The sequence below is a fragment of the Cucumis melo genome, chromosome 5 (genome assembly GCF_025177605.1).
Source record: "Cucumis melo cultivar AY chromosome 5, USDA_Cmelo_AY_1.0, whole genome shotgun sequence".
Taxonomy (NCBI): Eukaryota; Viridiplantae; Streptophyta; class Magnoliopsida; order Cucurbitales; family Cucurbitaceae; genus Cucumis; species Cucumis melo.
The window spans coordinates 26,906,254-26,932,983 of NC_066861.1; the positions used below are offsets into that span (position 1 = coordinate 26,906,254).

General features: G+C 32.7%; 2 protein-coding genes across 2 annotated transcripts; both read left to right on the top strand.

The window, feature by feature from the left end:
• Window positions 1–907: 907 nt before the first annotated feature.
• LOC127149594 (disease resistance protein RPP2B-like) lies at window positions 908–24,736 on the top strand. The gene is made up of 5 exons (XM_051085368.1): window positions 908–1,636; window positions 2,460–2,542; window positions 2,620–2,964; window positions 24,437–24,583; window positions 24,728–24,736. Exons 1-5 carry the CDS (start codon window positions 940–942, stop codon window positions 24,734–24,736), a joined length of 1,281 nt encoding a protein of 426 aa, XP_050941325.1. The 5' UTR covers window positions 908–939.
• Window positions 11,330–18,305, top strand: LOC103499448 (disease resistance protein RUN1). Its single transcript, XM_051084718.1, has 8 exons — window positions 11,330–11,929; window positions 12,169–12,943; window positions 13,432–13,707; window positions 15,759–16,102; window positions 16,304–16,373; window positions 17,151–17,329; window positions 17,411–17,641; window positions 17,785–18,305. Exons 1-8 carry the CDS (start codon window positions 11,451–11,453, stop codon window positions 18,257–18,259), a joined length of 2,829 nt encoding a protein of 942 aa, XP_050940675.1. The 5' UTR covers window positions 11,330–11,450; the 3' UTR covers window positions 18,260–18,305.
• Window positions 24,737–26,730: the final 1,994 nt, after the last annotated feature.

A 26,730-nucleotide genomic window follows, 5' to 3' on the forward strand; every position in this document is an offset into this window, starting at 1 on the left:
ACAATTTTTTAACGTGTTTTATTTAACCTTGACACAAGATATTTGTTGGATTTCCCTTTTAGGGAAATTGTCAAAATTAAATAGAACGTTTGACAAAATATTTAAATGGCGTAATTACTTAAACAAGATCTCTTAATCTCTAGGTGTTGTCCAAAACTGTGTCCTTGAGTTTCAAGGATTCATCTTTGAAGTTAAGAAATTTGATTTCGTGTTGATTTTTTTCAACTTATATCAAATCAAATAGTTGTGGAATTTTTTATATTTTTTGAAAAAGGATACGTTGGGTAAGTAGAGAAAGATGAGGGTGCTAAGCGAGTGTCCACCTTGTGGAGATGTCCAAGAAAAGATTAGTCACGTAGATTAATGAAAATAAATGATTAATCTTGATATTGATTGAGTTTATCACTTATTTACTTTTGTATATGCAGTTTTATTAGTTTGCCAAAATATTGATTAATGGTTATTATAGATTTTTTTTTTATGTATATTCTGTATCATTCTATATTTACAATTATTCTTTTAGCCACTATTTTATCTACATTTTGTAATTTGGTATGCCAATTACATACACGTTTTCCTTTTGGTTTCTTTTCCAATCTATTTTAGGATTGTGAAAGATTCAAGCATGTTGATCTTAGCTACTCTACTTTATTAGAGAATATTCTTGATTTCTCTGCAGCATCAAACCTTGAAGAATTGAATCTCATCAATTGCACAAATTTAAAAATGATAGATAAGTCTGTTTTCTCTCAATAAGTTTAATGTCCTAAACCTTTATGGTTGTTCTAACCTTAAAAAGCTTCCAAGAGGCTACTTCATGTTAAGTTCTCTTAAAAAATTGAATCTCTCTTATTGCAAAAATCTTAAGAAAAAATTCCAGACTTCTCAGCAGCATCAAACCTTAAGAGCTTGTATCTTCAAAAATGTTCAAATTTAAGAATGATTCATGAATCTGTTGGATCTTTGAAGAAGCTTGAACAATTGAACCTTAGACAATGCACTAACCTGGTAAAGCTTCCAAGCTATCTCAGGTTAAAGTCTCTTGAATATTTATCACTTTCTGGGTGTTGTAAGCTTGAAAGCTTCCCAACAATTGCTGAAAACATGAAATCTTTATACGAATTGGATTTGGATTTTACTGCCATAAAGGAGTTACCTTCATCAATTGGATATCTTACTAAGCTTTCTGAATTAAAACTTAACGGTTGCACAAACCTCATCTCCCTTCCCAATACAATTTATTTGTTAAGGAATCTTGAGAATCTTCTTCTTAGTGGCTGTTCTATATTTGGAATGTTTCCCTATACATGGGACCCAACCATCCCAACCATCCAACAAGTATGCTCTCCTTCAAAAATGATGGAAACAGCTTCCTGGAGCTTAGAATTTCCCAATTTACTAGTACTAAATGAAAGTTTATGTGCACATTTCACTTTGTTGGATCTTGAATCTTGCAACATATCAAATGCAAAATTTTTAGAAATTTTATGTGATGTTGCCCCTTTCTTATCTGATCTACGTTTGTCCGAAAATAAATTCTCTAGTTTACCCTCATGTCTTCACAAGTTCATGTCCTTATGGAATCTTGAATTAAGGAATTGTAAGTTTCTTCAAGAAATTCCAAACCTTCCCCAAAACATACTGTTAGATTTTAAGTTCGTGGGTTCCTAATATCCCATACAATCTAACATGGTATCAGAGCTTTAGGTTTTAGTCGGTCCCTACTTTCGTGTTCGATCTTTGCCTCCGTCTATCGTCAATGACTAGCCATAGACGGAGGCAGACTCACGTTTAAATCTATAGCTTCCACTATTTGTTTCCACTTAATTAAAAAAAAAAAAAAAACCACGTGGTTTGCAACTCAGACTACTACACCCCAAACCCACGTCATCCGCAACACACCATGCCCCGAACTCCCTTCCTTTAGATCTGCCATTCCTTTGCAAACCACGTTTGCCGCTGGTTCCTTTGCAGCATCGGTCGCCGTTTCTGCCGTCGACCGTCGCCCCTAGCTTACTGCAGCCATCGCCGCGAGAAACCCTTCCTTCAACTGCTGTCATTTAAACACCATTCAATGACCCATTGTTTACTGATCGCCGCAAGTCTCCCGTCGTTCTAGCCCTATCCATCGTCGTAATACCCATGTTCGCCGCCGCCGCCTTCAGATCTGTAACTCTGTCGCATCCGTTCGTCGTCAGCGAAACCCGTCTGCCGTCCCTGAAATCAATATGCCGACCATCTGCATCAGCTCCGTCCATTCTCCGTTCGTATGAAAACAGTAAAACCCCCTTTCTCAACCGCTCTCGGGTTTCCATGAAATCCAGTCTCTTGTTCTACTCTCCGTTGCCCCGTTCTCCGGTCTCCGTTTGCTTTAAGACGAAGCTCTCAGCCCTTCATTTTTTTTTGTTTAGGCCCGTGATTCAGTTCGTAAATTACTTTAAAAAAACATACAATCTAACACATACAAAATTTAGATGCCAGTGGTTGCAAATCGTTGGCTCGAAGTCCAGATAACATTGTGGATATAATATCAATAAAACAGGTTAGATTCTTTCCATTTATTTTGTTCCTATCTAGCACGTAGACAACTTAATGCATATGAATTCTTATTCTCTATAGGACCTCGCATTGGGTGAGATTTCAAGGGAATTCTTATTAATGGGCGTTGATATTCCAGAATGGTTCAGCTATAAGACTGCCTCCAATTTGGTGAGTGCTAGCTTTCGTCACTATCCAGACATGGAAAGAACTTTGGCTGCCGGCGTTAGTTTCAAAGTGAATGGAGATTCATATGCAAGAGGGGCCCGAATTTCATGCAATATATTCATCTGCAATAAACTCCATTTTTCTTTTTCAAGACCATTTCTTCCATCAAAATCAGAATATATGTGGTTAATAACAACTTCTCTAGCGTGGGGTTCCATGGAGGTGAATGATTGGAATAAAGTTTTGGTCTGGTTTGAGGTTGATGAAGCACATAGTGAGGTTAATGCAAATATAACAAGGTGTGGTGTCCATGTCACTGAAGAGATTCATGGGATACAAATGGATGTCAAGTGGCCGATGGTAAATTATGCTGATTTTTATCAACTGGAGAAATTGCAAAGTCTGTAAGTTGATTGTTTACTTGTAGATATTTTCTTTCTTTCTGTTTGTTTCTTTTTTTTTTTTGGAGTGAATGTACGATAGATCTCAAAGGGGGAGATGTGTATGTTATGATTATGTTTCTTTAATGGCATAGGGATATTGAGGATCTTCTTCTCAAAAGCATTTTTGAAACATTCTCCTGCTGGTCAAATTCCAAAGCAATGTTGCATGCAGGATATTATGATCCAGAAGCAATAATTGATTCCAACATACAACCTATGATTTTCCCATTGCACGTAACATATAATGGTGAAACAGTGATATGTGGAATGGAAGGCATGGGAGATACTACACTCGCCAACTCTTTATGCAATAAATTTAAATGGATGAAGGATCACCCTTTTGGGATAAAGGAGCACCATTACAGTGAAGCTTTAGATAATTCTACAAGCTTTTTCCATATCAGAGGAAGACAGCTCCAGAGATTTTCCTGGTCGTGGGCCCACCACCGTAAGCATGGAGATGGTAAAAGAGGAACCAATATCACAACCCATAGAATTGTTGGAAGCGTTTGATGAACACTCCAAATAAATAATCACCAAATAGAATATTTGATAGAAAACAAAAACCTTTTTGAAAGACTTGTTGTGTGTATTCAACTCACACTTGGATGATTTAGATTACAACATTTCAATCCTATTTATAGGATTGTCATAAGAATAACTCATATCACAATTAAATACAACAAATTAAATCCTACATTTAACTAAGGTGAAACTCTTACTAAATTAACTCTAACATTTTTAACTCACATCCTTCTCTAACTTACATAAATTAACTCACATATAACTTATTTATTTAAAACATGTTTAATTTTCAACATCCTCCCTTAAACATGTTTTTTTGTTTTGAAAAACTCCAAGCAAAGTTCTTAAGTTGTTAAACACATTAACTTTGAGTGGCTTCGTAAAAATATCTGCAATTTGATCTTCAGTCTTCACATATTCAACTTGAACTTCCTTCCTTGAAATGCAATCTCTGATGAAGTGAAATCTTGTATCAATGTGTTTGCTACGATCATGGAACACAGGATTCTTTGCTAAAGCAATTGTTGACTTATTGTCTATATGAATCACAGTTGGATCTTCTTGCAAAATTTCAACTGTCTTTAACAAATTTCTTAACCAAACTGCATGACAAACACATGAAGCTGTAGCAACGTATTCTGCCTCACAAGTGGATAATGTCACAATAGGTTGCTTCTTAGAACTCCATGTAAATGCAGTATTGCCAATGAAGAAAACATATCCACTAGTGCTCTTTCGATCATTCGTATCTCCAGCCCAGTCACTATCACAATAGCCTTCAAGCTTGAATTCTTTAGATGAAGAATAAAACAACCCATAGTCAAGCGTACCTCTGAGGTAACGAAGAATTCTCTTTGTCACTTTCAAATGAGTAGTTGTAGGAGATTCCATAAATCGACTCACCAATCCAACGCTGAAAAGAATATCTGGTCGTGTGCAAGTCAAATATCTCAAACTCCCAACCAAACTTTTGAAATATGAAGGATCAACATCATCTCCTTCTTCATGTTTGGACAGTTTGGTCCCAGTTTCAATCGGAGTTGCGACAGGCTTAGAATTCATCATATTGAACTTCTCTAGAATTTCTCTAGTATATCGTTCTTGAGAGATGAAAATTCCTTCCTCTGACTGCTTCACTTCAATGCCAAGATAATATGACATTAGCCCTATATCTGTCATTTCAAATTCTTGGGTCATCGCCTTCTTGAGATCTTCAAACATACTTGCACAATTTCCTGTAAAAATTAAGTCATCCACGTACAAACAAACTACCAAAATATCTCCATGACCATTAACCTTAATATAAAGAGAATGTTCATAAGGACACCTCAAATACCCATTATCAAGGAAATATTTGTTGATTCTGCTATTCCACATTCTTGGTGCTTGTTTCAATCCGTATAATGCCTTCTTCAATTTTAGAACTTTATCCTCTTGGCCTTTCACAGAATAACCAGGAGGTTGTTCCAAGTAGACTTCTTCTTCTAGATATCCATTCAAAAATGCCGATTTGACATCCATCTGAAAGATCTTCCAATTATTTTGTGCAGCAAGAGCAATTAACAACCTTATGGTTTCCAAACGAGCAACGGGAGCAAATACTTCATCATAATCAATGCCTTTTCTTTGAGAATATCCTTTTGCAACTAATCTTGCTTTGTATCTCTCCACTTCTCCCTTTTCATTTCTTTTTATCTTGAACACCCATTTGACACCTACTGCTTTCTTTCCATTTGGAAGAGTAGAAAGTTCCCACGTATCATTCTTTTTTATGGCTTTTATCTCTTCATCCATAGCAATCTTCCATTTGTCATTTTGCCAAGCTTCTTCAAAATTCAAAGGTTCACTGTCACCAAATAGACAAAAAAGAGTAAGGTTATTAAAACTTTGACTTAACTCTTCAGTTTCATCATATATGTCTTGTAAGCTTCTCATGCCACGAGGCCCTTCACTTGAACTTGCAGATGATGAAGATGTGCTTTGTTGTGGAGTGATTGGCGATGTTGGTGGAGAAGCAATGTCACTAGGCTCATCACGTTCGTCGGGAAAAAACACAAAATTGTAATCTTCTGGTTCGTCATTCCAATTCCATGATGCTTCTTCATCAAACACAACATCTCTGCTTACGATCGTCTTCTTTGTAACAGGATTATAAAGCTTGTAGCCTTTTGAGCTTGCATCATAGCCAACAAACACATATTTCTCACTTTTATCATCAAGCTTACTACGCTTTTGATCAGGTATATGCGCATAAGCCATGCATCCGAATACTCTCAAATGACCAATGGATGGTTTTCTTCCTGTCCATGCTTGTTGAGGAGTTTTGTTCCATAAGCTTCTAGTAGGGGAACGATTTGACAAGTACACTGCACACTCAACAGCTTGTGCCCAAAATTCTTTTGGCATCTTCTTGCACTTCAACATGCTTCGAGCCATGTTAAGTATTGTTCGGTTCTTCCTTTCAACAACACCATTTTGTTGAGGAGTAAATGGAACTGTCATAGTGCGACGGATTCCATTTTCTACGCAAAAAGTTTTGAATTCATTTGAAGTGAATTCACCTCCCCTGTCTGATCTCAAAGCTTTAATGTAATAACCACTTTCTTTTTCAACAAGAGCTTTAAATCTCTTGAACATGCCAAATACTTCTGATTTCTCTTTGACAAAGTAAACCCAAGTTTTCCGACTGAAATCATCAATAAATAATAAGAAATAATTATTCTTACCAAAAGAACTTGGTTTGATCGGTCCACAAAGATCCGTGTGAACTAACTCTAGTGGTCTCCTTGCTCTCCAAGATGATTCTTACAAAGTTGATCTGGAAGTTTGACATATGGCAACCCTTTCACCATGTTCTTCCTGGCTAATAATCTTAAGCCATCAAAGTTCAAATGCCCAAATCTCAAGTGCCAAATCCAATTGGGATCTTTCAAACATGACTTTAAACATTGAGCAACATCAGTTTGAATGTTTAATAAAAACATTCTATTTTTCGTCATTTGCACTTTAGCAATAATTTTGTCATGATTATCTCTTATCAAAAGACTATAATCCTTCATCAAAATATTATAGCCTTTCTCTAAGAGTTGCCCCAAACTCAAAATGTTGTTCTTCATATTAGGCACATAATAAACATTAGAGATAAACTCATGCTTCCCATTCTTCAAATTGATCAAAATCTTACCTTTTCCTTTAACTGGAATTTTTGTGGCATCACCAAATACGATATCGCCACCAACAGATTCATCAAGTTCAATGAACATTGATTTACTTCCACACATGTGATTGCTTGCACCACTATCGAGATACCATGCACTGTTTTCACATGTTTCCGCACCTTTGCATGCTAGAAACAATGAGGAATCACCGCTTTCTTCATCTTTCTCAGCATAATTTGCATTTTCTTCAACTTTATTTCTGCATTCCCAAGAATAATGGCCGAATTTATGACAATTATAACATTCAACCTGTCTTTTGTCATATCTCCTGTCATTATTTGATCTTTCCCAACTTGACCTCGAATAATGTTGTCTTCCTCTACCTCTTGATGAATTTGAGTTTGAATTACTCTCATCAAATTTTCTTTTACCGTAGCTTCCTTGACCTCGATCTTTGAAATCACCTCGTCCACGATTACCACCACGTCCTCGACCTCGATTTCCTTTTTCTAGGTTGCCTTCCTTGTCTTTTAATTTCAACTTTGACTGAAAAAGTTGCTCAGTCATCTGCTTGTTCTTCTTAAGAAGCTTCTCTTCATGGGCTTGTAAAGAACCCATAAGTTGATCAATGGACATTGTACTCAAATCCTTTGATTCTTCAATAGCTACAACGATGAAATTAAATTTTTCATCCAATGAGCGAAGTATCTTTTCTACTACTTGCTCATCGCTTATTGTCTCACCAAATCTTTTCATTTCATTTACTACTGCTAGCAATCTTGAAGTATAATCTGAAACTGATTCAGACTCCTTCATATGTAGTGATTCATAATCACCTCTCAATTTTTGAAGACAAACCTTCTTGACTCGATCTACTCCTTTATACGTATTCTCCAAAATTTGCCATGCTTGATATGCAGTAGTTGCTCCAGAAATTTTCTCAAAATTGTTATCATCAATGGCTTGATGAATGATGGTGAGAGCCTTTTGATCTTTTTTTCTTGTATTTTGTAAAGCTTCTCGTTGAGCTTGATTCAAAGCTGCATCACTTTCTGGTTCTTCATAACCATTACTAACAATGTCCCACACATCTTGTGAACCAAGTAGAGCTTTCATTCGAATACACCAACTACTATAATTTTCTTTCGTAAGTCGAGGTACTTGGAAGGGAACTAAATTGTTGTTTGCCATTTGCAAAAACAATTTTTTTTACTCCAAACTCAAGCTCTGATACCACTTTGTTGGAAGCGTTTGATGAACACTCCAAATAAATAATCACCAAATAGAATATTTGATAGAAAACAAAAACCTTTTTGAAAGACTTGTTGTGTGTATTCAACTCACACTTGGATGATTTAGATTACAACATTTCAATCCTATTTATAGGATTGTCATAAGAATAACTCATATCACAATTAAATACAACAAATTAAATCCTACATTTAACTAAGGTGAAACTCTTACTAAATTAACTCTAACATTTTTAACTCACATCCTTCTCTAACTTACATAAATTAACTCACATATAACTTATTTATTTAAAACATGTTTAATTTTCAACAAGAATATCCTCCAAATGCTATTTGATGCTCTTTCATGAAGCCGAGAACTGTAATGATATATTTGACTGGGTTGGTACACAGCGTTGGATTAAAACTTCTGGCAGTTATAACGGAAGAGGTGAAGTTCAGTTTCTAATTAAAAGGGTTGATATATCATTGCTTCGAAGCTCTCAATTTTTAGTAAAAATTTACATTTAAACACCATTTTTAATCTTTTCGGGACTAGTATTAATTTAAACACTATGATAATTAATATCAATTTAAACGCTTAACAACTTTTGTAAGTTTACATATCAATTGAACACCCTTTTTATTTAATTTAGATTTTGTTCAAAAATATCGTGTGAAACACATTACTAAAATTTTAAATTGTTATATTAAAGTATGAATCGATTTAAACTCTTTATTATGATTACATTTGATCAGGTATTCAATATCAATATCTTCACTTTCTCCCTTAGCTAGCTAGTGATAGAGATACCAATAACAATGTTTTTTTTTCCTTGAGATGGAAACAGAAGTGTTATATAGTGCTAGGCGCACCAAAAACATCAAACCTCATTCGATTAAAATAAAGCATCCATACAAAGTTGTGTTCAAGAGGCTAGAAACAGGCCTCAAAGTACGAGAGTTAATCTAGCAATGCACTAATATTTAAAGAGATTGGGCTTGGAATATAGTCTTTTTTAAGAGTTTGTTTCTGTTGGACCATAGACCAATGAGGTTCACACCAACAACGACGTTGAACCGACCGTAACTTTATGAGTTGTATGAATTTTCAAATGTCTATTATTTTATGTATGATATGATTATATGTTTTTGTCAAAGGCTTGTCAAATTGCAAAGCAATGTTTCACATAACATATAATGATAAAACAGTGAAATGTGGAATGGATAAAGCATGGGAGACACTGCAATCGCCAACAACTCTCCATGCAACGACGGATGATCACTTAGCTGGATTGTTAAATTTTTAGATGATTCTACAAGCATTTGCTTTTTGCAAGGAAGAAAGAACCATCTTTAGTGGAGATGGTGAAAGGCATAAAATATCCACCAGAAGGTATATAATTAAGGGACATGGGTTAGAGCACAACGTTGGATTAAATCTGATTATTATGAATGTGGAAGTGTAAGAGGAAAGTATCATTTTGTTATTAAAAATCCCTATGGCACACCTATATGTGGGGCTCATGATGTGTATCATCAACTCGACGTTCAAAGAAAAATTCAATGACCAGCATTGTGTCTTTGGATTTACTCGTACCAGAAGTAACATTTCCCCATGTGTGTTCAAATTACAAGGGTTTAGACATGGATTAGTATTCAATTTGCTTCTCATTTTATATGAAGGATATTAACCTAATTCAAACTTCTTTCCTTGATCTCTTCATGACGCACATTCACATTCACACATTGTCAAACTTTTTTTTTTTTTACTTTTTAATTTTCTTCCATCCTGTCTTCTCTCTTGCATGTTTTCTCCTTTTTTTTTCCCTTATTCATTTCAAAGGAAAAAATAGAAAGAACAATAATTGTGTCATTTGTAGGCAAAAAATTTAAAGTATCTATGAATATGTCGATATATCTTTAAATCTAAGGTTGGATATTTTCAACATTATCTTTTATAAATGTTCGTAAAAGAGAACATATCATCTAGTCTAATATGAATAGAAATACTAATAACTATATTTTCATAACTTAGTTTGGGAGAAAAAACAACTTAAATATTTATCTAAACAAATTTTAAAATTTTGCTAGTTTGAAAATATTTGTCGATATGTATGTTTCATCGATGTATCCATCAATATCATATGTTAATTGTTAATGGTGGGTCATCAAATTGTTCACTCTATTGACTACTGTTTGGATCGTCCGTCATTGATGTTGAAGGAAGAAGGTAAGAGAGGCAAAGAAGCGCAAGCGATGGAAACAATAAAGAAAAGAAGAAAAAAAATACATTTTTAATTATATCATTGAAAATATATATATTTAGTAATAAAAAAAATCAGCTTTACCAAGAAAATGTCGAACAAATGGACTAAGAATGTTTAGAAACTCTTGAAATTTCCAAAATGGAAACGTTAAAAGTTATGGGACAAATTGCAAGAAACTTGAAAGTTTGGAAACAAAATAATATTCAAACACAAATTCTAATTTTATTTAGAAAAGTTGGATTCATATTGTTTGAGAACCCATCCAATTAAGAAGGGGAGAGCAAAGTTATAACTTATTTAAAACACCTGTCATTTTGATTTATTGGCTTTTGTGAGAAGTCGGTTAAATATACAAAAATCAGTTTTAATTTATCAATAATAAAGTTGAAAATTGAATATTTGTTAGGGAGTCGCATCAAAAGAAAAAAATAGATAAAAATAACTGAATATTGACTTCTAAATTTAACCATTGACTTCAAACTTAGATAAAACATAGTTATATACTTTCTACTGTTATTTTCTTAGAAAAACAAACTAAAATCAGTATTTGAAAACTTGTTTTTACTTGTGAAATTTGGATAAAAGTCCATATTGTTACTCAAGAACAATGAAAACTAGAGTAAGAATTGGAGAGATAAAATAAGTTTAGTTTTCAAAAATCCTAAACTAACAACCAAATGGTTACGTTTCCTTCATCTAAACAAACAATCAAATGGTTATGAAAGGAAGTGTTAGTTTTTTAAGTTCAGTTTTCTAAAAATCAAGAAACCATACATGTGGACCAAATATAAACTCTACAAAGAGACTTCCCAACTTCTTGACTTTTATGTTCCCTTCAATTTAATTACGATGTTGATAAAATAAATGGGAGTGGTTGGAGAATACGATGAAATTGGAAGCTGTACAGTACCAATCAAATTCAAAAATACAAAGCCCCACTTCTTCACTGCGATGCCAACTCAATCAACTTATATTGAGAGCTTACGTTTCCTTCCTCGAAAAAATTTATATTGGGAGTTGAAGCATTTGATTCTTCAATTTTTGTTCTGCATTATTCTTCACAAATATTGCTATTGGTGTTTTCGATTTCTCTTTTCTTTAGTCTGCACGTTTCTATCGATGGATTCTTCCACTGTTACAACAGAACCACCGACTTTCAAATGGAATTATGATGTGTTTTTGAGTTACAGAGGAGAGGATACTCGCACCAATTTCACCAGTCATCTTGATATGGCCTTACGTCAAAAGGGTGTCAACGTCTTCATAGACGACAAGCTCGAAAGGGGTGAGCAAATTTCTGAAACCCTATTCAAATCTATACAAGAAGCTTTAATTTCTATTGTTATATTCTCTCAAAATTATGCATCCTCTTCATGGTGTCTGGATGAATTGGTGAACATAATTGAGTGTAAGAAATCCAAGGACCAAATTGTTTTACCAGTTTTCTATAAGGTGAATCCGTCGGATATACGAAAACAATCTGGTAGCTTTGGAGAAGCACTGGCCAAACATCAAGCTAAGTTCCAAACAAAGATCCAAATATGGAGGGAAGCTTTAACTACTGCTGCTAACTTGTCTGGTTGGGATCTAGGAACTAGGTATATATTTTTACAGACATTTTGTTTCTTCTATAACAAATCTCATTTTTATGCTTTGTATGTATGTATGTATATGCGTATGTATGTACGTATTTATGTATATGTATGTGTATGTATGTTAATGAGCACACTATCAATTAATTTTAATCTTAGAAGATTCATTCTCTCTCAAGATGCAATTTAATTAACTGTGTTCATCATCTTTTAATTTTGGTATATGATTATGCACTTGACAACAGGAAGGAGGCTGATCTTATTGGAGATCTTGTTAAAAAAGTGTTGTCTACATTAAATTGCACTTGCACGCCCTTATATGTAGCTAAGTACCCAGTTGGAATTGATTCTAAATTAGAATATATGAAGCTTCGTTCACATAATCTTTTTAGAAAGAGCAACAAATTCCATTATCAGATGCAACATGAGTATGAGTTTGATACTGGTGTTTACATGGTGGGGATATATGGCATTGGAGGTATTGGTAAGACAACTTTGGCTAAAGCTTTATACAACAAAATTGTTGGGCAATTTGAAGGTTGTTGCTTTCTATCAAATGTTAGAGAAGCTTCCAAGCAATTCAATGGCCTTGCTCAACTACAGGAAAGCCTACTCTATGAGATCCTAATGGTTGATTTGAAGGTTGTCAACCTTGATAGAGGAATTAACATCATAAGGAATAGATTGTGCTCGAAGAAAGTTCTTATAGTTCTTGATAATGTAGATAAGCTTGAACAGTTAGAAGCATTGGTTGGTGGGCATGATTGGTTTGGCAAAGGCAGTAGAATCATTGTGACCACAAGAAATAAACATTTACTTTTTAGCCATGGCTTTGATGAAATACACAATATTGTAGGATTGAATGAAGACAAAGCTATTGAGCTTTTTAGTTGGCATGCTTTCAAGAAAAATAGTCCATCAAGTAATTATTTAGACCTTTCAAAACGTGCTACAAGTTATTGTAAAGGTCATCCTTTGGCTCTCGTTGTTTTGGGTTCTTTCCTCTGTACCAGAGATCAAGTAGAATGGTGTAGTGTATTAGACGAATTTGAAAACTCTTTGAACAAAGATATCAAAGATATTCTTCAATTAAGTTTTGATGGGCTTGAAGACAAAATAAAGGATATCTTTCTTGATATTTCTTGTTTACTTGTGGGAGAGAGAGTTAAGTACGTTAAGAAAATGTTAAGTGCATGCCATGTAAATCTAGATTTTGGAATTATAGTACTCATGGATCTTTCACTTATGACGATTGAAAATGACAAAGTGCAAATGCATGATTTAATCAAACAGATGGGTCATAAAATAGTTTGTGGTGAATCTCTTGAGCTTGGAAAAAGAAGTAGGTTGTGGTTGGTGCAGGATGTTTGCGATGTGCTTGTTAATAATTCAGTGAGTAACTCATACCCAAAATATCTTTAATTTACTTATTTCTAAGACTTCGCATGATGAGAAAGCTGGTTTGTCAAATGTTGTTAATTTACTAATTATATGTACGACTTTTTCAGGGAACAGACGCAGTTAAAGCCATAAAATTGGACTTTCCTAATCCCACAATGTTGGATGTGGATCCACAAGCTTTTAGAAAAATGAAAAATTTGAGATTGCTTATTGTTCAAAATGCAAGATTTTGTACCAAGATTGAATACCTACCTGGTAGCTTAAAGTGGATTAAGTGGCATGGATTTCCTCAACCAACTTTGCCTTCGTGCTTCATTACGAAAAATCTTGTTGGACTAGATTTGCAGCATAGCTTCATCAAAACATTTGGGAAAAGAGTTAAGGTAAATTTTATTTCTATATATGCCATAAATAGGTAGCTTACATTTTAAAATAATTCACAAATACGCAAATCTATGATAATAATTTTTAATATAAGAAGTTGTTTAGGGCGTTAAATTGAGAGATATGATGTCTGAAGTTTATACATACGTGGAGTTCATATGTCTAGGGAGTTTATGTGTGTGGTGGAGAGTTGTTTTTTCTATGTTCATATGCTTGTTTTAGGTTGTAGAGTTGAGTTCATAAGTTAAAAGGTATTTTTGAATTATAAATAAGGAAAATTGTCAAATATGACAAATTTAACAAAATATTTACAAAGTATAGCAAAATTTCAGATTCTATCGATAATAGACATTGATAGACACTGAATGCTTCTATTAATGACATTTATAAACAGTAATAGAAGTCTGTCAGTGTCTATATTGATAGAATCCAAATTTTTGCTATATTTTGTAAATATTTTATTTTATTTTACTATATTTGAAAATGTCCTTATAAATAATATGTTTTTTTATAACTAAATATTTTTATTTTTAAATTTATTTATTCAATAATTCTACCTATGTTTGTTTGAATAAACATGAATTACATTTTTTTCATTTAGTTTTTTTTTAGTTTTAATATTTTCTCTTTTTGGGAATGAACAGAAATTAACCCCCTATATTTTTGGCAGTAACACAGATAAATAAAATGTATAAAACAGGAGAGAAATTAAAACTTTTGATTCAGTAATTTTTTTCCATGAATTTCATCATTATTTTTTCTCTTCCAAATTGGTGCCAACTATATTTTTCCTCTATCATTATTTTTTTTAATTGAATTTCCCTCATCATCTTAGCAACCAATCAAATGCCTCACCACATTTCTTCAACAATTTTGTATTCAATTCCTCTAAATTTGGAAGATAAAAGAAACATATCTCAATTTTATTAACTCTTGCTAGAAAATGTTTTAAAAAATAAATCTTCATTTTATTAGTTTTTTTTTTTTTTTTGTTATTTTTTATTTTTGGAGTAGTTTACATAAATGTAATAAAAACAAAAAATATTTACGGTCCGTATAACAAAATAAGAAAAGCCCATAACGCGCAACAAACATGTTTTCATAAATTTCATACATGCCCTTTTGATTTATATCTTCTTTAACAATTTATTAATCCCGGGTCATCTCAGTGCAATTAAGACCTGAGATCAAACAACTAAAGGTAGAAAGTCTTTTAGCTCAGAGCATCTCGGGACAATGTATGCCCCACAAGTAAACGAGTTACATTTTAAACATTTCAAAACACCTTGAATGCACATAGTATCAAACTAAGAGTGTTCTTTTTTTGTTTATATACAGAAATATAAAAACTTTCATTAAGACAAAAATGAAAGAATATAAAGACATCCAAAAAAAACCAAGCCACCAAAACACACTAACTAAAAGAAGGGGTCCAATGGACTAAAATGTTATCAATGGAATAAATATAAGAGGATGTAGAATTATCGGACCTAGTCAAAAGAGAAATGGTATCATATAATTTTTGGAGGAGGCTAAATGATAAAGATGTAGAAATGAAGAACAAAAAGGATTCCCCAAGACTTCCCCATCCACGAATCCTCACGAAAATACACATCCTTAGCATACCCCAAAAAGCAACGAGTAAATCGAGAAAAGGTTGGAAGCTCAAAACAGATATCTTTCCAAGGATTACGGCAAAAAGTGTGTTTTTTTTTTTTTTCTTTTTCTTTTTCTTTTGTGAAAGGTACAATGTGTTTTGTCGTTATTTTATGAGTATAATAGTTGTGGATTTGTGATCAAGTGAATTAATGCAAATAGATGATTAATCTTTATATGAATTGAGCTTATTACCGATTTACTTTTGTATATGAAGTTTTATTAAGTTTGCCTAAATAATGATTAATGGTTATATTGAAGAATTTTTTTTACCTATATTCTCTATTTTCTATATTTACAATTATTCTTTTAGCCACTATTGTGTCTAAATTTGGTAAGGTATGCCAATTACATACCCCCTTTCCCTTTTGGTTTCTTTTCCGATGTGTTTTAGGATTGTGAAAGGTTGAAGCATGTTGATCTTAGCTACTCTCCTTTATTAGAGAAAATTCCTAATTTCTCTGCAGCATCAAACCTTGAACAATTGTATCTCATAAATTGCAAAAATTTAGGAATGATAGATAAGTCTGTTTTTTCTCTCGATAAGCTTACTGTCCTAAACCTTGCTGGTTGTTCTAACCTTAAAAAGCTTCCAAGAGGCTACTTCATGTTAAGTTCTCTTCGATATTTGAATCTCTCTCACTGCAAAAAACTTGAGAAAATTCCAGACTTTTCTGCAGCATCAAACCTTGAAGAATTGCATCTTTTCAACTGCACAAATTTAAGAATGATAGATAAGTCTGTTTTTTCTCTTCATAAGCTTACTATCCTAAAGCTTGATGTTTGTTTTAACCTTAAAAAGCTTCTAACAAGCTACTACAAGTTATGGTCTCTTCAATATTTGAATCTCTCTTACTGCAAAAAACTTGAGAAAATTCCAGACTTATCTACAGCATCAAACCTTCAGAGCTTGTGTCTCCACGAATGTATAAATTTAAGAGTGATTCATGAATCTGTTGGATCATTGGATCAACTTGTTTACATGGACCTTAGCCGATGCACTAACCTTGCGAAGCTTCCGACCTATCTTAGGTTAAAGTCTCTTCGATATTTAGGACTTTCTGAGTGTTGTAAGCTTGAAAGCTTCCCAACAATTGCTAAAAACATGAAATCTTTAAGGGAATTGGATATGGATTTTACTGCCATAAAGGAGTTACCTTCATCAATTGGATATCTTACTCAGCTCTATAGCTTAAACCTTACCGGTTGCACAAACCTCATCTCCCTTCCCAATACAATTTATTTGTTAAGGAATCTTGACAAACTTCTTCTTAGTGGGTGTTCTAGATTTCAAATGTTTCCCCATAAATGGGACACAACCATTCAACCAGTATGCTCTCCTTCAAAAATGATGGAAGCAACTTCGTGGAGCTTAGAATATCCCCATTTACTACCAAATGAAAGTTTATGTTCCCATTTCACTTTGTTGGATCTTCACTCTTGCAACATATCAAATGCAAAATTTTTGGAAATTTTATGTGATGTTGCCCCTTTCTTATCTGATCTACGCTTGTCCGAAAACAAATTCTCTAGTTTACCCTCATGCCTCCACAAGTTCATGTCCTTGTGGAATCTCGAATTAAAGAATTGTAAGTTTCTTCAAGAAATTCCAAACCTTCCCAAAAATATACAAAATTTGGATGCCAGTGGCTGCAAATCGTTGGCTCGAAGTCCAGATAACATTGTGGATATAATATCAATAAAACAGGTTTGATTCTTTCCATTCATTTTGTTCCTATCTTTGCACGTAGGCAATTTAATGCATATGAATTCTTATTCTCTATAGGACCTCGCAATGGGTGAGATTTCAAGAGAGTTCTTATTAACGGGCATTGAGATTCCAGAATGGTTCAGCTATAAGACTGCATCCAATTTGGCGAGTGCTAGCTTTCGTCACTATCAGGATATAGAAAGAACTTTGGCTGCCGGAGTTATTTTCAAAGTGAATGGAGATTCATCTGAAAGAGGGGCCCGAATTTCATGCAATATATTTATCTGCAACAAACTCCATTGTTCTTATTCAAGACCATTTCTTCCATCAAAATCAGAATATATGTGGTTACTAACAACTTCTCTAGCGTGGGGTTCCATGGAGGTGAATGATTGGAATAAAGTAATGGTATGGTTTGAGGTTCATGAAGTACATGGGGAGGTTAATGCAACTATAACAAGGTGTGGTGTCCATGTAACTGAAGAGCTCCCTGCGATACAAACAGATGCCAAGTGGCCGATGGTAAATTATGCTGATTTTTATCAACTGGAGAAATTGCAAAGTCTGTAAGTTGATTGTTTACTTGTTACTTATTTACTTTTTCTTCTTTTTTTCTTTTTTTTTTTTTTTTTTTTTTTGAGTAAAAGTATGATAGATCTCAAAGGCGGAGATGTGTATGTTATGATTATGTGTTTGTCTAATGGCATAGGGATATTGAGCATCTTCTTCTGAAACGCCTTTTTGAAGAAATGTCGTGCTGGTCAAATTGCAAAGCAATAATGTTCCATGCAGCAAATTATGATCCAGAAACAAACTCTGTATGCCACAGATTTAATTGGTCAGATGACATTGATTGGAGACAACCTTTAGATGATCCTATAAGCTTTTACTGGGTCCAAGAAAGACAGTACCGTTTCATGAGTTATTCGGGACTCGACAATCGTGGAGGTGGTGAAAAAGTGACCAATATTATCACAAATAACCACAGTACAATTTTATCCTCCAAAAGGTATTACATATTATATTTTAAAAATTTGGATGATAGAGTATATAGATTTTTAACTGCATGGGCTATAGCAAAGCCTCGTTGGATTGAGATTTACAGATATGATCATGATGTTGCAAGAAATTGTCATTTTGTCATTAAAAGGGTTGATCCATCCTTATGGCAACCCTGGGTTTGATCCACCCTCAAATTAATTTTCCAAGTTTGTGTTGCAAATGTTAAAATTACTTACCAGTGTCTTTAGAAATGGTAGAAGGGGGAATGTTTTACTTTGTGTTAAACCACAGCTAATTTTTGTTTATCTATACCCCTATGTATTATATGTTTACAATCTAGAAACAATGTTGTTAGTTAATTTGTGGACCTTCTTCATAAAAGATATTTATTGGTTTAGAAACTATTTTATCAAATTAAGAAAATTTTTCTTATGAGTTTCTTTTACAAAAATATTATTTTATTTGGCAAAGTAATCTTGTTAAGGAAAGATTTTATATGGCAAAGATTTTATTCTTCCAAATTATATGTGGCGTTTCTCCTATATATACATCCGGTTGAAGCACAGTAGTACAATACTCAAACATCCCGACATTATTATTTACAGCAAACTTGTGAAGAAAGCAAAGGAACTGTGTAAGTTTAATTTGCCTAGAAAAATAATTGGTTGTTCTGTAGATCCTGACTGAAGAAACATTTGTGTGCGATGTTCGCACTGTATATGTGAATCCTTGAGAATAATTAATGCCGGGGGGATTATCAAGCTAGAAGAAATACTTGAATCAAGAAAAATATACCTTATTTGATTTATTCCAAGTGATCTAGGTTAAATTGTTAATGGGATCACTTTCAATATAGAGTATTGAATAGACTGTGTAAACTCTATATTAAAGATCATAAAGTTGTTATGATCTAAATCAAATTAATAAAAGCACTAGCTTTGGGCCAAGGACCCCCGGACGTAGATGTTGTGTCATCGAACTGGGTTAACAATCTTGTATGTTTAATTTGTTAACTTTTTTCCTGATCCAGTAGACATATCTTCTGTTGGTTAAACTGAAGGTTCATTTGATTTATCTTTGTTGACGCTTTCCTTATTTTATTCGAGAGCAATAAAATGAAATTGAGATAAAAAATTGTTTTATTATTCCATGCGTAAGCATAAAGAATCCTAAAGATATTTATATAAGTTAGACAAACATTATTATAATATAGAAATGGTAAAATTCTAAGGATATGTTTGGGGTGGGGTTTGGGGGGAAAAGATTTGGTATAGGATTCCCTTATAAAAAATTTGGTACACGATTTTTTAAATTCTTTTGGTACAATCTAAACGATGATTTATTTTTTTTACACAATCGTTTACTTTTTTTACACGATCGCTTACATTTAGCTACTCCAATCCAAATAATTTTTTTCAAGATTCTTTATACACGATTTTTTTTCGTTTAATCGGTTATGTTGGTTACACTATCGTTTAGATTTGGGGATCTAAATCTAAATGATTTTTTTTCAAAATTTGGTACACAATTTTTTTAATTCTTTTGGTACACAATCGTTTAAATTTCTTTAAACGATGATTTATTTTTTTTACACGATCGTTTGCTTTTTTTTATACGATCATTTATATTTGGCTACTTCAATCCAAATGATTTCATTTTTTTAAGATTCTTTATACACGATATTTTTTTTTATACGATCCTTTACTTTTCTTAAACGATCGTTTACATTTGGTACTCCAATCTAAATGATTTTTTTCAAGATTTTTATACACAAACTTTTATTTTTTTACACGATCATTTACATTTGGCTATACAAATCTAAATGTTTTTTTTTCAATATTACACGATCTTTTATTTTTTTTACAAGATTGTTTACTCTTTTACACGATAGTTTACATTTGGCTACTCCAATTTAAATAATTTTTTTTTCAAGATTCTTTATACACGATCTTTTAGATTTTGTTATTTTTTTGTACACAGTCATTTAGATTTGGTTAACCAAATATAAACGACATAAAAAAAAAAGAGGAAAAGAAAAAAGACGATGGAAAGAAATCGCAGCAAAAAAAAAAGAGGAAAAGTAGAAAGATGATGGAAAGAAATCGAAAAAAGAAGAGGAAAATAAGAAAGACAGATTAAATGATATAAATAAAGAATTGAAAAATAAGAAAGATGATGGAAAGAAATCGTAGAAAAAAGAAAGAAGAGGAAAGAAGAAAGACGATGAAAGAAATCGCAGTAGGAAGATGAAGAAATTGCAGGAAGAAGACGATTTCATCGCGAGGAAGAGAAGAAAATGGAAGAGCACCAATTTAATTCTTTTGGTACACAATCGCAGTAGGAAGATGATGAAATTTTCTCGTTGAATTTCATCATTTTTTTCTTTTTCAAATTGGTGCCTATTTTTCCTGTATCGTGATTTTTTTTAATTGAATTTCCCTCATCATCTTAGCAACCAATAAAATATCACCACATTTCTTCAACAAGCTTGCAGTCATTTCCTCTAACTTTGGAGGATCATAAAAAAACATATATCTCCGTTTTATTTAACTCTTGCTAGAAAATGTTTTAAAAAATAATTCTTTATTTTATGAGTTTTTTTTATTTGTTAATTTTTGAGTAATTTTCATAACTGTAACAAAAACCCAAAGTATTTACGGCTTGTATAACAAAATAATAAAAGGTCATGACATATGATCAGTTTTTCATAAATTCCATATATGCCCTTGCAATTTATATCTTCTTTGCGATTTATTAATCTCGAGCCATGTTGGTGCAATTAAGGCTCGAGATCGAATAACTAAAGACATATCAAGTCTAATTTCAACCTTGGGCAATGTATGCCTGAGATCGAATAAAATAAAGGCAGAATTATATTCTTTCATCCCAAGCCATATCATTGCCACTAAGGCCCGAGACGATACAATAACTAAGGGAAGAATTCTTTCATCCCAGGGCATGGAATGCTTAAGATCGTGTACCAAAATCTACACGATAGTGTATGGCACGCATGTGGCCGGTTTATTGTGTGTTCACATACTAAGGTAATTTTGGTATGTTACATTGTGAGTCTGTCAGCTTTTTCCATTTTCAAAATTTTTTTTTTTCCGGTTTGTTATATTTTTTAAGAAACCCCTATTTTTGTTTATTTTTGCTTTTCTTGTTTGTTCGACCATTCAACTACATGCATATTTTTAAAATTCGTAACACTGATTTGATATGTGAATTCTTTTAAATAAACAAGTAATAGGATATACTTGTATATAATCATGGTCAACAAGAATCCAATTTCATGCATACAAAGTTGTGCCTTTGGATTTGAATTCAATTAAATAAAAAAAAAAAGAGAAAAAAAGGAAGAAGTGAGAAGCGAGAGGTAGGAGGGAGAAGTGAGAGAAAGAAGTTAAAAGGAAAAACTCGTAGTAAAAAATTGTAGTTATACCTAATGAAGAACAAGAGAAAGTAGCAAGAAAGTGAGGAAGAATATGAACAAAGGAAAGAAATCGAAAAAAAAAGCTGCACTTATGTTGGATGAGGAACAAAAGGAAGAGATCACTGAGGAAGGAACGAGACTTCAGCTCTCTTGCATATTTTCACTCGCAGCTGACGAAAGTATAAGACAATTTTTTAACGTGTTTTATTTAACCTTGACACAATATTTGTTGGATTCCCTTTTCTAGGGAAATTGTCAAAATTAAATAGAACCTTTGACAAAATATTGAAAAAACTCCTTCCTTTTATGTTACGGCGTAATTATTTAAAGATCTCTTAATTTCTAGGTGTTGTCCATAACTGTGTCCTTGAGTTTCAAGGATTCATCTTCAAGTTAAGAAATTTGATTCCGTGTTGATTTTTTTCAACTTATATCAAATCAAATTAAATTTCCTCTATAAATGGAGGAAATTACACCCTAATTTCTTTAAGGAATTTCTTCAATTCAAAATAATATAGTTAGGTATTATTGGTTATTTTACAATGATAAATTAATTAATTAAATACTTATATAGAAACTAAAATTTAATTTATAATTATTCTCTTTAATCAGTTTAATTTAACCTCTTATACATAAATTATATTTTTAAACTTTTGTAATTAAGTTATATTTTAAGCATTTTAAAAAACGTTGAATGCACATAGTATCAAACTAAGAAGTGTAGTTTTTTTAAAATTTATATAGAAATAACTACTTTGATCAAGACAAAATGAAAGAATACAAAGCATCCAAAAAAATCAAGCCACCAGAACACACCAACTAAAAAAGAAGGGTCCAACTGACTAAAATGTTATCAAAGGAATAATAAAAAAGGATGCAGAATTATCGAGCATAACCAAAAGATCTAATACCATATAATTTTCAGAAGAGGATAAACGATAAAGATAAGGAAAAGAACAAAGGACCCCCCTATCCATTCATCCTCTCGAAAAAACACCATTCCTTACCATTCCCACAAAGCAACGAGTTTACCGGGAAAACGTCGAATACTTGAAAAAAATACCTTTCCAAGGATTACAGTAAAGAGTGTTGTTATTTTTGCAATACAATAGTTGTGGAATTTTTTATTCTTTTTGAAAAAGGATACGTTAGGTTAGTAAAGAAAGATGAGGGTGCTAAGCGAGTGTTCGCCTTGTGGAGAAGTCCAAGAGGAGTATATGGAGTTTTATTAGTTTGCCAAAATATTGATTAATGGTTATTATAGATTTCTTTTACCTATATTCTGTATCATTGTATATTTACAATTATTCTTTTAGCCACTATTTTATCTACATTTTGCAATTTGGTATGCCAATTACATACACGTTTTCCATTTGGTTTCTTTTCCAATGTGTTTTAGGATTGTGAAAGATTAAAGCATGTTGATCTTAGCTACTCTACTTTATTAGAGAATATTCCTGATTTCTCTATAGCATCAAACCTTAAAGAATTGAATCTCATCAATTGCACAAATTTAAGAATAATAGATAAGTCTGTTTTTTCTCTCAATAAGCTTAATGTCCAAAACCTTTATGGTTGCTTTAACCTTAAAAAGCTTTCAAAAGGCAATTTCATGTTATGTTCTCTTAAAGAATTGAATCTCTCTTACTGCAAAAATCTTAAGAAAATTCCAGACATCTCTCAAACATTAAACCTTAAGAGCCTATATCTCCAAAAATGCACAAATTCAAGAATGATTCATGAATCTGTTGGATCTTTGAACAAGCTTGAACAGTTAAACCTTAGACAATGCACTAACCTGGTAAAGCTTCCAAGCTATCTCAGGTTAAAGTCTCTTGGCTATTTATCACTTTCTGGGTGGTGTAAGCTTGAAAGCTTCCCAACAATTGCTGAAAACATGAAATCTTTATACGAATTGGATTTGGATTTTACTGCCATAAAGGAGTTACCTTCATCAATTGGATATCTTACTAAGCTTTCTATATTAAAACTTAATGGTTGCACAAACCTAGCTCATCTCCCTTCCCAATACAATTTATTTATTAAGGAATCTTGAGAATCTTCTTCTTAGTGGCTGTTCTATATTTGGAATGTTTCCCCATAAATGGGACCCAACTATCCAACCAGTATGCTCTCCTTAAAAAATGATGGAAACAGCTTCGTGGAGCTTAGAATTTCCCCATTTACTAGTTCCAAATGAAAGTTTATGTGCACATTTCACTTTGTTGGATCTTGAATCTTGCAACATATCAAATGCAAAATTTTTAGAAATTTTATGTGATGTTGCCCCTTTCTTATCTGATCTACACTTGTCCGAAAATAAATAATCTAATTGACCCTCATGTCTTCACAAATTCATGTCTTTATGGAATCTTGAATTAAGGAATTATAAGTTTCTTCAAAAAATTCCAAACCTTCCCCAAAACATACAAAATTTGGACGCCAGGGGTTGCAAATCGTTGGCTCGAAGTCCAGATAACATTGTGGATATAATATCAATAAAACAGGTTAGATTCTTTCCATTCATTTTGTTCCTATCTTACACGTAGACAATTTAATCATATGGATTCTTATTCTCTATAGGACCTCGCGTTGGGTGAGATTTCAAGAGATTCTTATTAATGGGCGTTGAGATTCCAGAATGGTTTAGCTATAAGACTGCCTCCAATTTGGTGAGTGCTACCTTTCGTCACTATCCAGAAATGGAAAGAACTTTGGCTGCCGGCGTTAGTTTCAAAGTGAATGGAGATTCATCTACAAGAAAGTCCGAATTTCATGCAGTATATTCATCTGCAATAAACTCCATTTTTCTTTTTCAAGACCATTTCTTCCATCAAAATTAGAATATATGTGGTTAGTAACAACTTCTCTAGCGTGGGGTTCCATGGAGGTGAATGATTGGAATATAGTTTTGGTCTGGTTTGAGGTTCATGAAGCACATAGTGAGGTTAATGCAACTATAACAAGGTGCGGTGCCCATGTCACTGAAGAGCTCCATGTGATACAAAATGGATGTGAAGTGGCCGATGGTAAATTATGCCGATTTTTATCAACTAGAGAAATTGCAAAGCCTGTAAGTTGATTGTTTAATTACTTGTTACTTATTTACTTTCTTCCTGTTTGTTTTTTTTTTTTTTTTTTTTTTTTGGAGTGAATGTATGATAGATCTCAAAGGGGGACATGTGTATGTTATGATTAAGTTTGTTTAATGGCATAGGGATATTGAGGATCTTCTTCTCAAAAGCATTTTGAAACAATCTCCTGCTGGTCAAATTTCAAAGCAATGTTGCATGCAGGAAATTATGATCCAGAAGCAATATAATGGTGAAGCAGTGATATCTGGAATGGAAGGCATGGGAGATACTACACTCGCCAACTCTTTATGCAATAAATTTAAATGGATGAAGGATAACCTTTTCGGGATAAAGGAGCATCATCACAGTGAAGCTTTAGATAATTCTACAGGCTTTTTCCATATCAGAGGAAGAGAGCTCCAGTTATTTTCTTGGTCGTGGGCCCACCACCGTAAGCGTGGAGATGGTAAAAGAGGAACCAATATCACAACCCATACAATATCCTCCAAATGCTATTTGATGCTCTTTCATGAAGCCGAGAACTGTAATGATATATTTGACTGGGTTGGTACACAGCGTTGGATTAAAACTTCTGGCAGTTCTAACGGAAGAGGTGATGTTCAGTTTCTGATTAAAAAGGGTTGATATATCATTCCTCCGAAGCTCTCAATTTTTAGTAAAAATTTATATTTAAACAACCTTTTACTCATTTTGGGACTTGTATTATATTAATTTAAACACTATGATAATTAATATCAATTTAAACGCTCAACAACTTGTGTAAGTTTACATATTAATTGAACACCCTTCTTATTTAATTTAGATTTTGTTCAAAAATATCATGTGAAACATATTACTAAAATTTTAAATTGTTATATTAAAGTGAATCGATTTAAACTCTTTATTAGGATTACATTTGATCAGTATTCAATAGCTTCACTTTCTCCCTTAGCTAGCTAGTGATAGATATACCAATAACAATGTTTTTTTTTTTTAAGATGGAAACCGATGTGTTATATAGTGCTAGGCACACCAAAAACATCAAACTTCATTCGATTAAAATAAAGCATTTATACAAAGTTGTGTTCAAGAGGCTAGAGAGAGGCCTCAAAGTACGAGAGTTAATCTAGCAATCCACTAATATTTAAAGAGATTGGACTTGGAATATAGTCTTTTTAAGAGTTTGTTTCTGTTGGACCATAGACGAAGGGTTTTTGTGAGAAGTCGTACCAGAAGTAGCTTTGTGTCTTTGGATTTACTCGTACCAGAAGTAGCATTTCCCCATGTGTGTTCAAATTACAAGGGTTTAGACATGGATTAGTATTCACTTTGCTTCTCATTTTATATGAAGGATATTAACCTAATTCAAACTTCTTTCCTTGGATCTCTTTCATGACGCACCATTCACATTCACACATTGCCAAACTTTTTTTTTTTTTACTTTTTAATTTTTTTCCATCCTGTCTTCTCTCTTGCATGTTTTCTCCTTTTTTCCCTTATTCATTTTAAAGATAAAAATAAAAAGAACAATGATTGTGTCATTTGTAGGCAAAAGATTTAAAATATGTATGGATATGTTGATATATCTTTAAATCTAAGGTTGGATATTTTCAACATTATCTTTTATAAATGTTCGTAAAAGAGAACATGTCATCTAGTCTAATATGAATAGAAATACTAATAACTATATTTTCATAACTTAGTTTGGGAGTAAAAATAACTTAATTATTTATCTAAATAAATTTTAAAATTTTGCAATTTTGAAAATATTTGTCGATATGTATGTTTCATCGATCTATCCATCAATATCATATGTTAATTGTTAATGGTGGGTCATCAAATTGTTCGCTCTATTGACTACTGTTTGGATCGGCCGTCATTGATGTTGAAGGAAGAAGATAAGAGAGACAAAGAAGTGCAAGCGATGGAAACAATAAAGAAAGGAAGAAAAAAAAATACATTTTTAATTATATCATTGAAAATATATATTTAGTAATAAAAAAAATCAGCTTTACCAAGAAAATGTCGAACAAATGGACTAAGAATGTTTAGAAACTCTTGAAATTTCCAAAATGGAAACGTTAAAAGTTATGGGACAAATTGCAAGAAACTTGAAAGTTTGGAAACAAAATAATATTCAAACACA

What these genes read in the sequence shown, in the direction of transcription:
- LOC127149594 (XM_051085368.1), top strand. Translation starts at nt 940, where the DNA reads ATGATTCATGAATCTGTTGGATCTTTGAAGAAGCTTGAACAATTGAAC. An exon ending in AATTCCAAACCTTCCCCAAA is followed by an intron (nt 1,637 to 2,459) that starts ACATACTGTTAG and finishes ATACAATCTAAC; the next exon opens with ACATACAAAATTTAGATGCC. An exon ending in ATATAATATCAATAAAACAG is followed by an intron (nt 2,543 to 2,619) that starts GTTAGATTCTTT and finishes TATTCTCTATAG; the next exon opens with GACCTCGCATTGGGTGAGAT.
- LOC103499448 (XM_051084718.1), top strand. Translation starts at nt 11,451, where the DNA reads ATGGATTCTTCCACTGTTACAACAGAACCACCGACTTTCAAATGGAAT. An exon ending in CATTTGGGAAAAGAGTTAAG is followed by an intron (nt 13,708 to 15,758) that starts GTAAATTTTATT and finishes GATGTGTTTTAG; the next exon opens with GATTGTGAAAGGTTGAAGCA. An exon ending in AATTTAAGAATGATAGATAA is followed by an intron (nt 16,103 to 16,303) that starts GTCTGTTTTTTC and finishes TATAAATTTAAG; the next exon opens with AGTGATTCATGAATCTGTTG.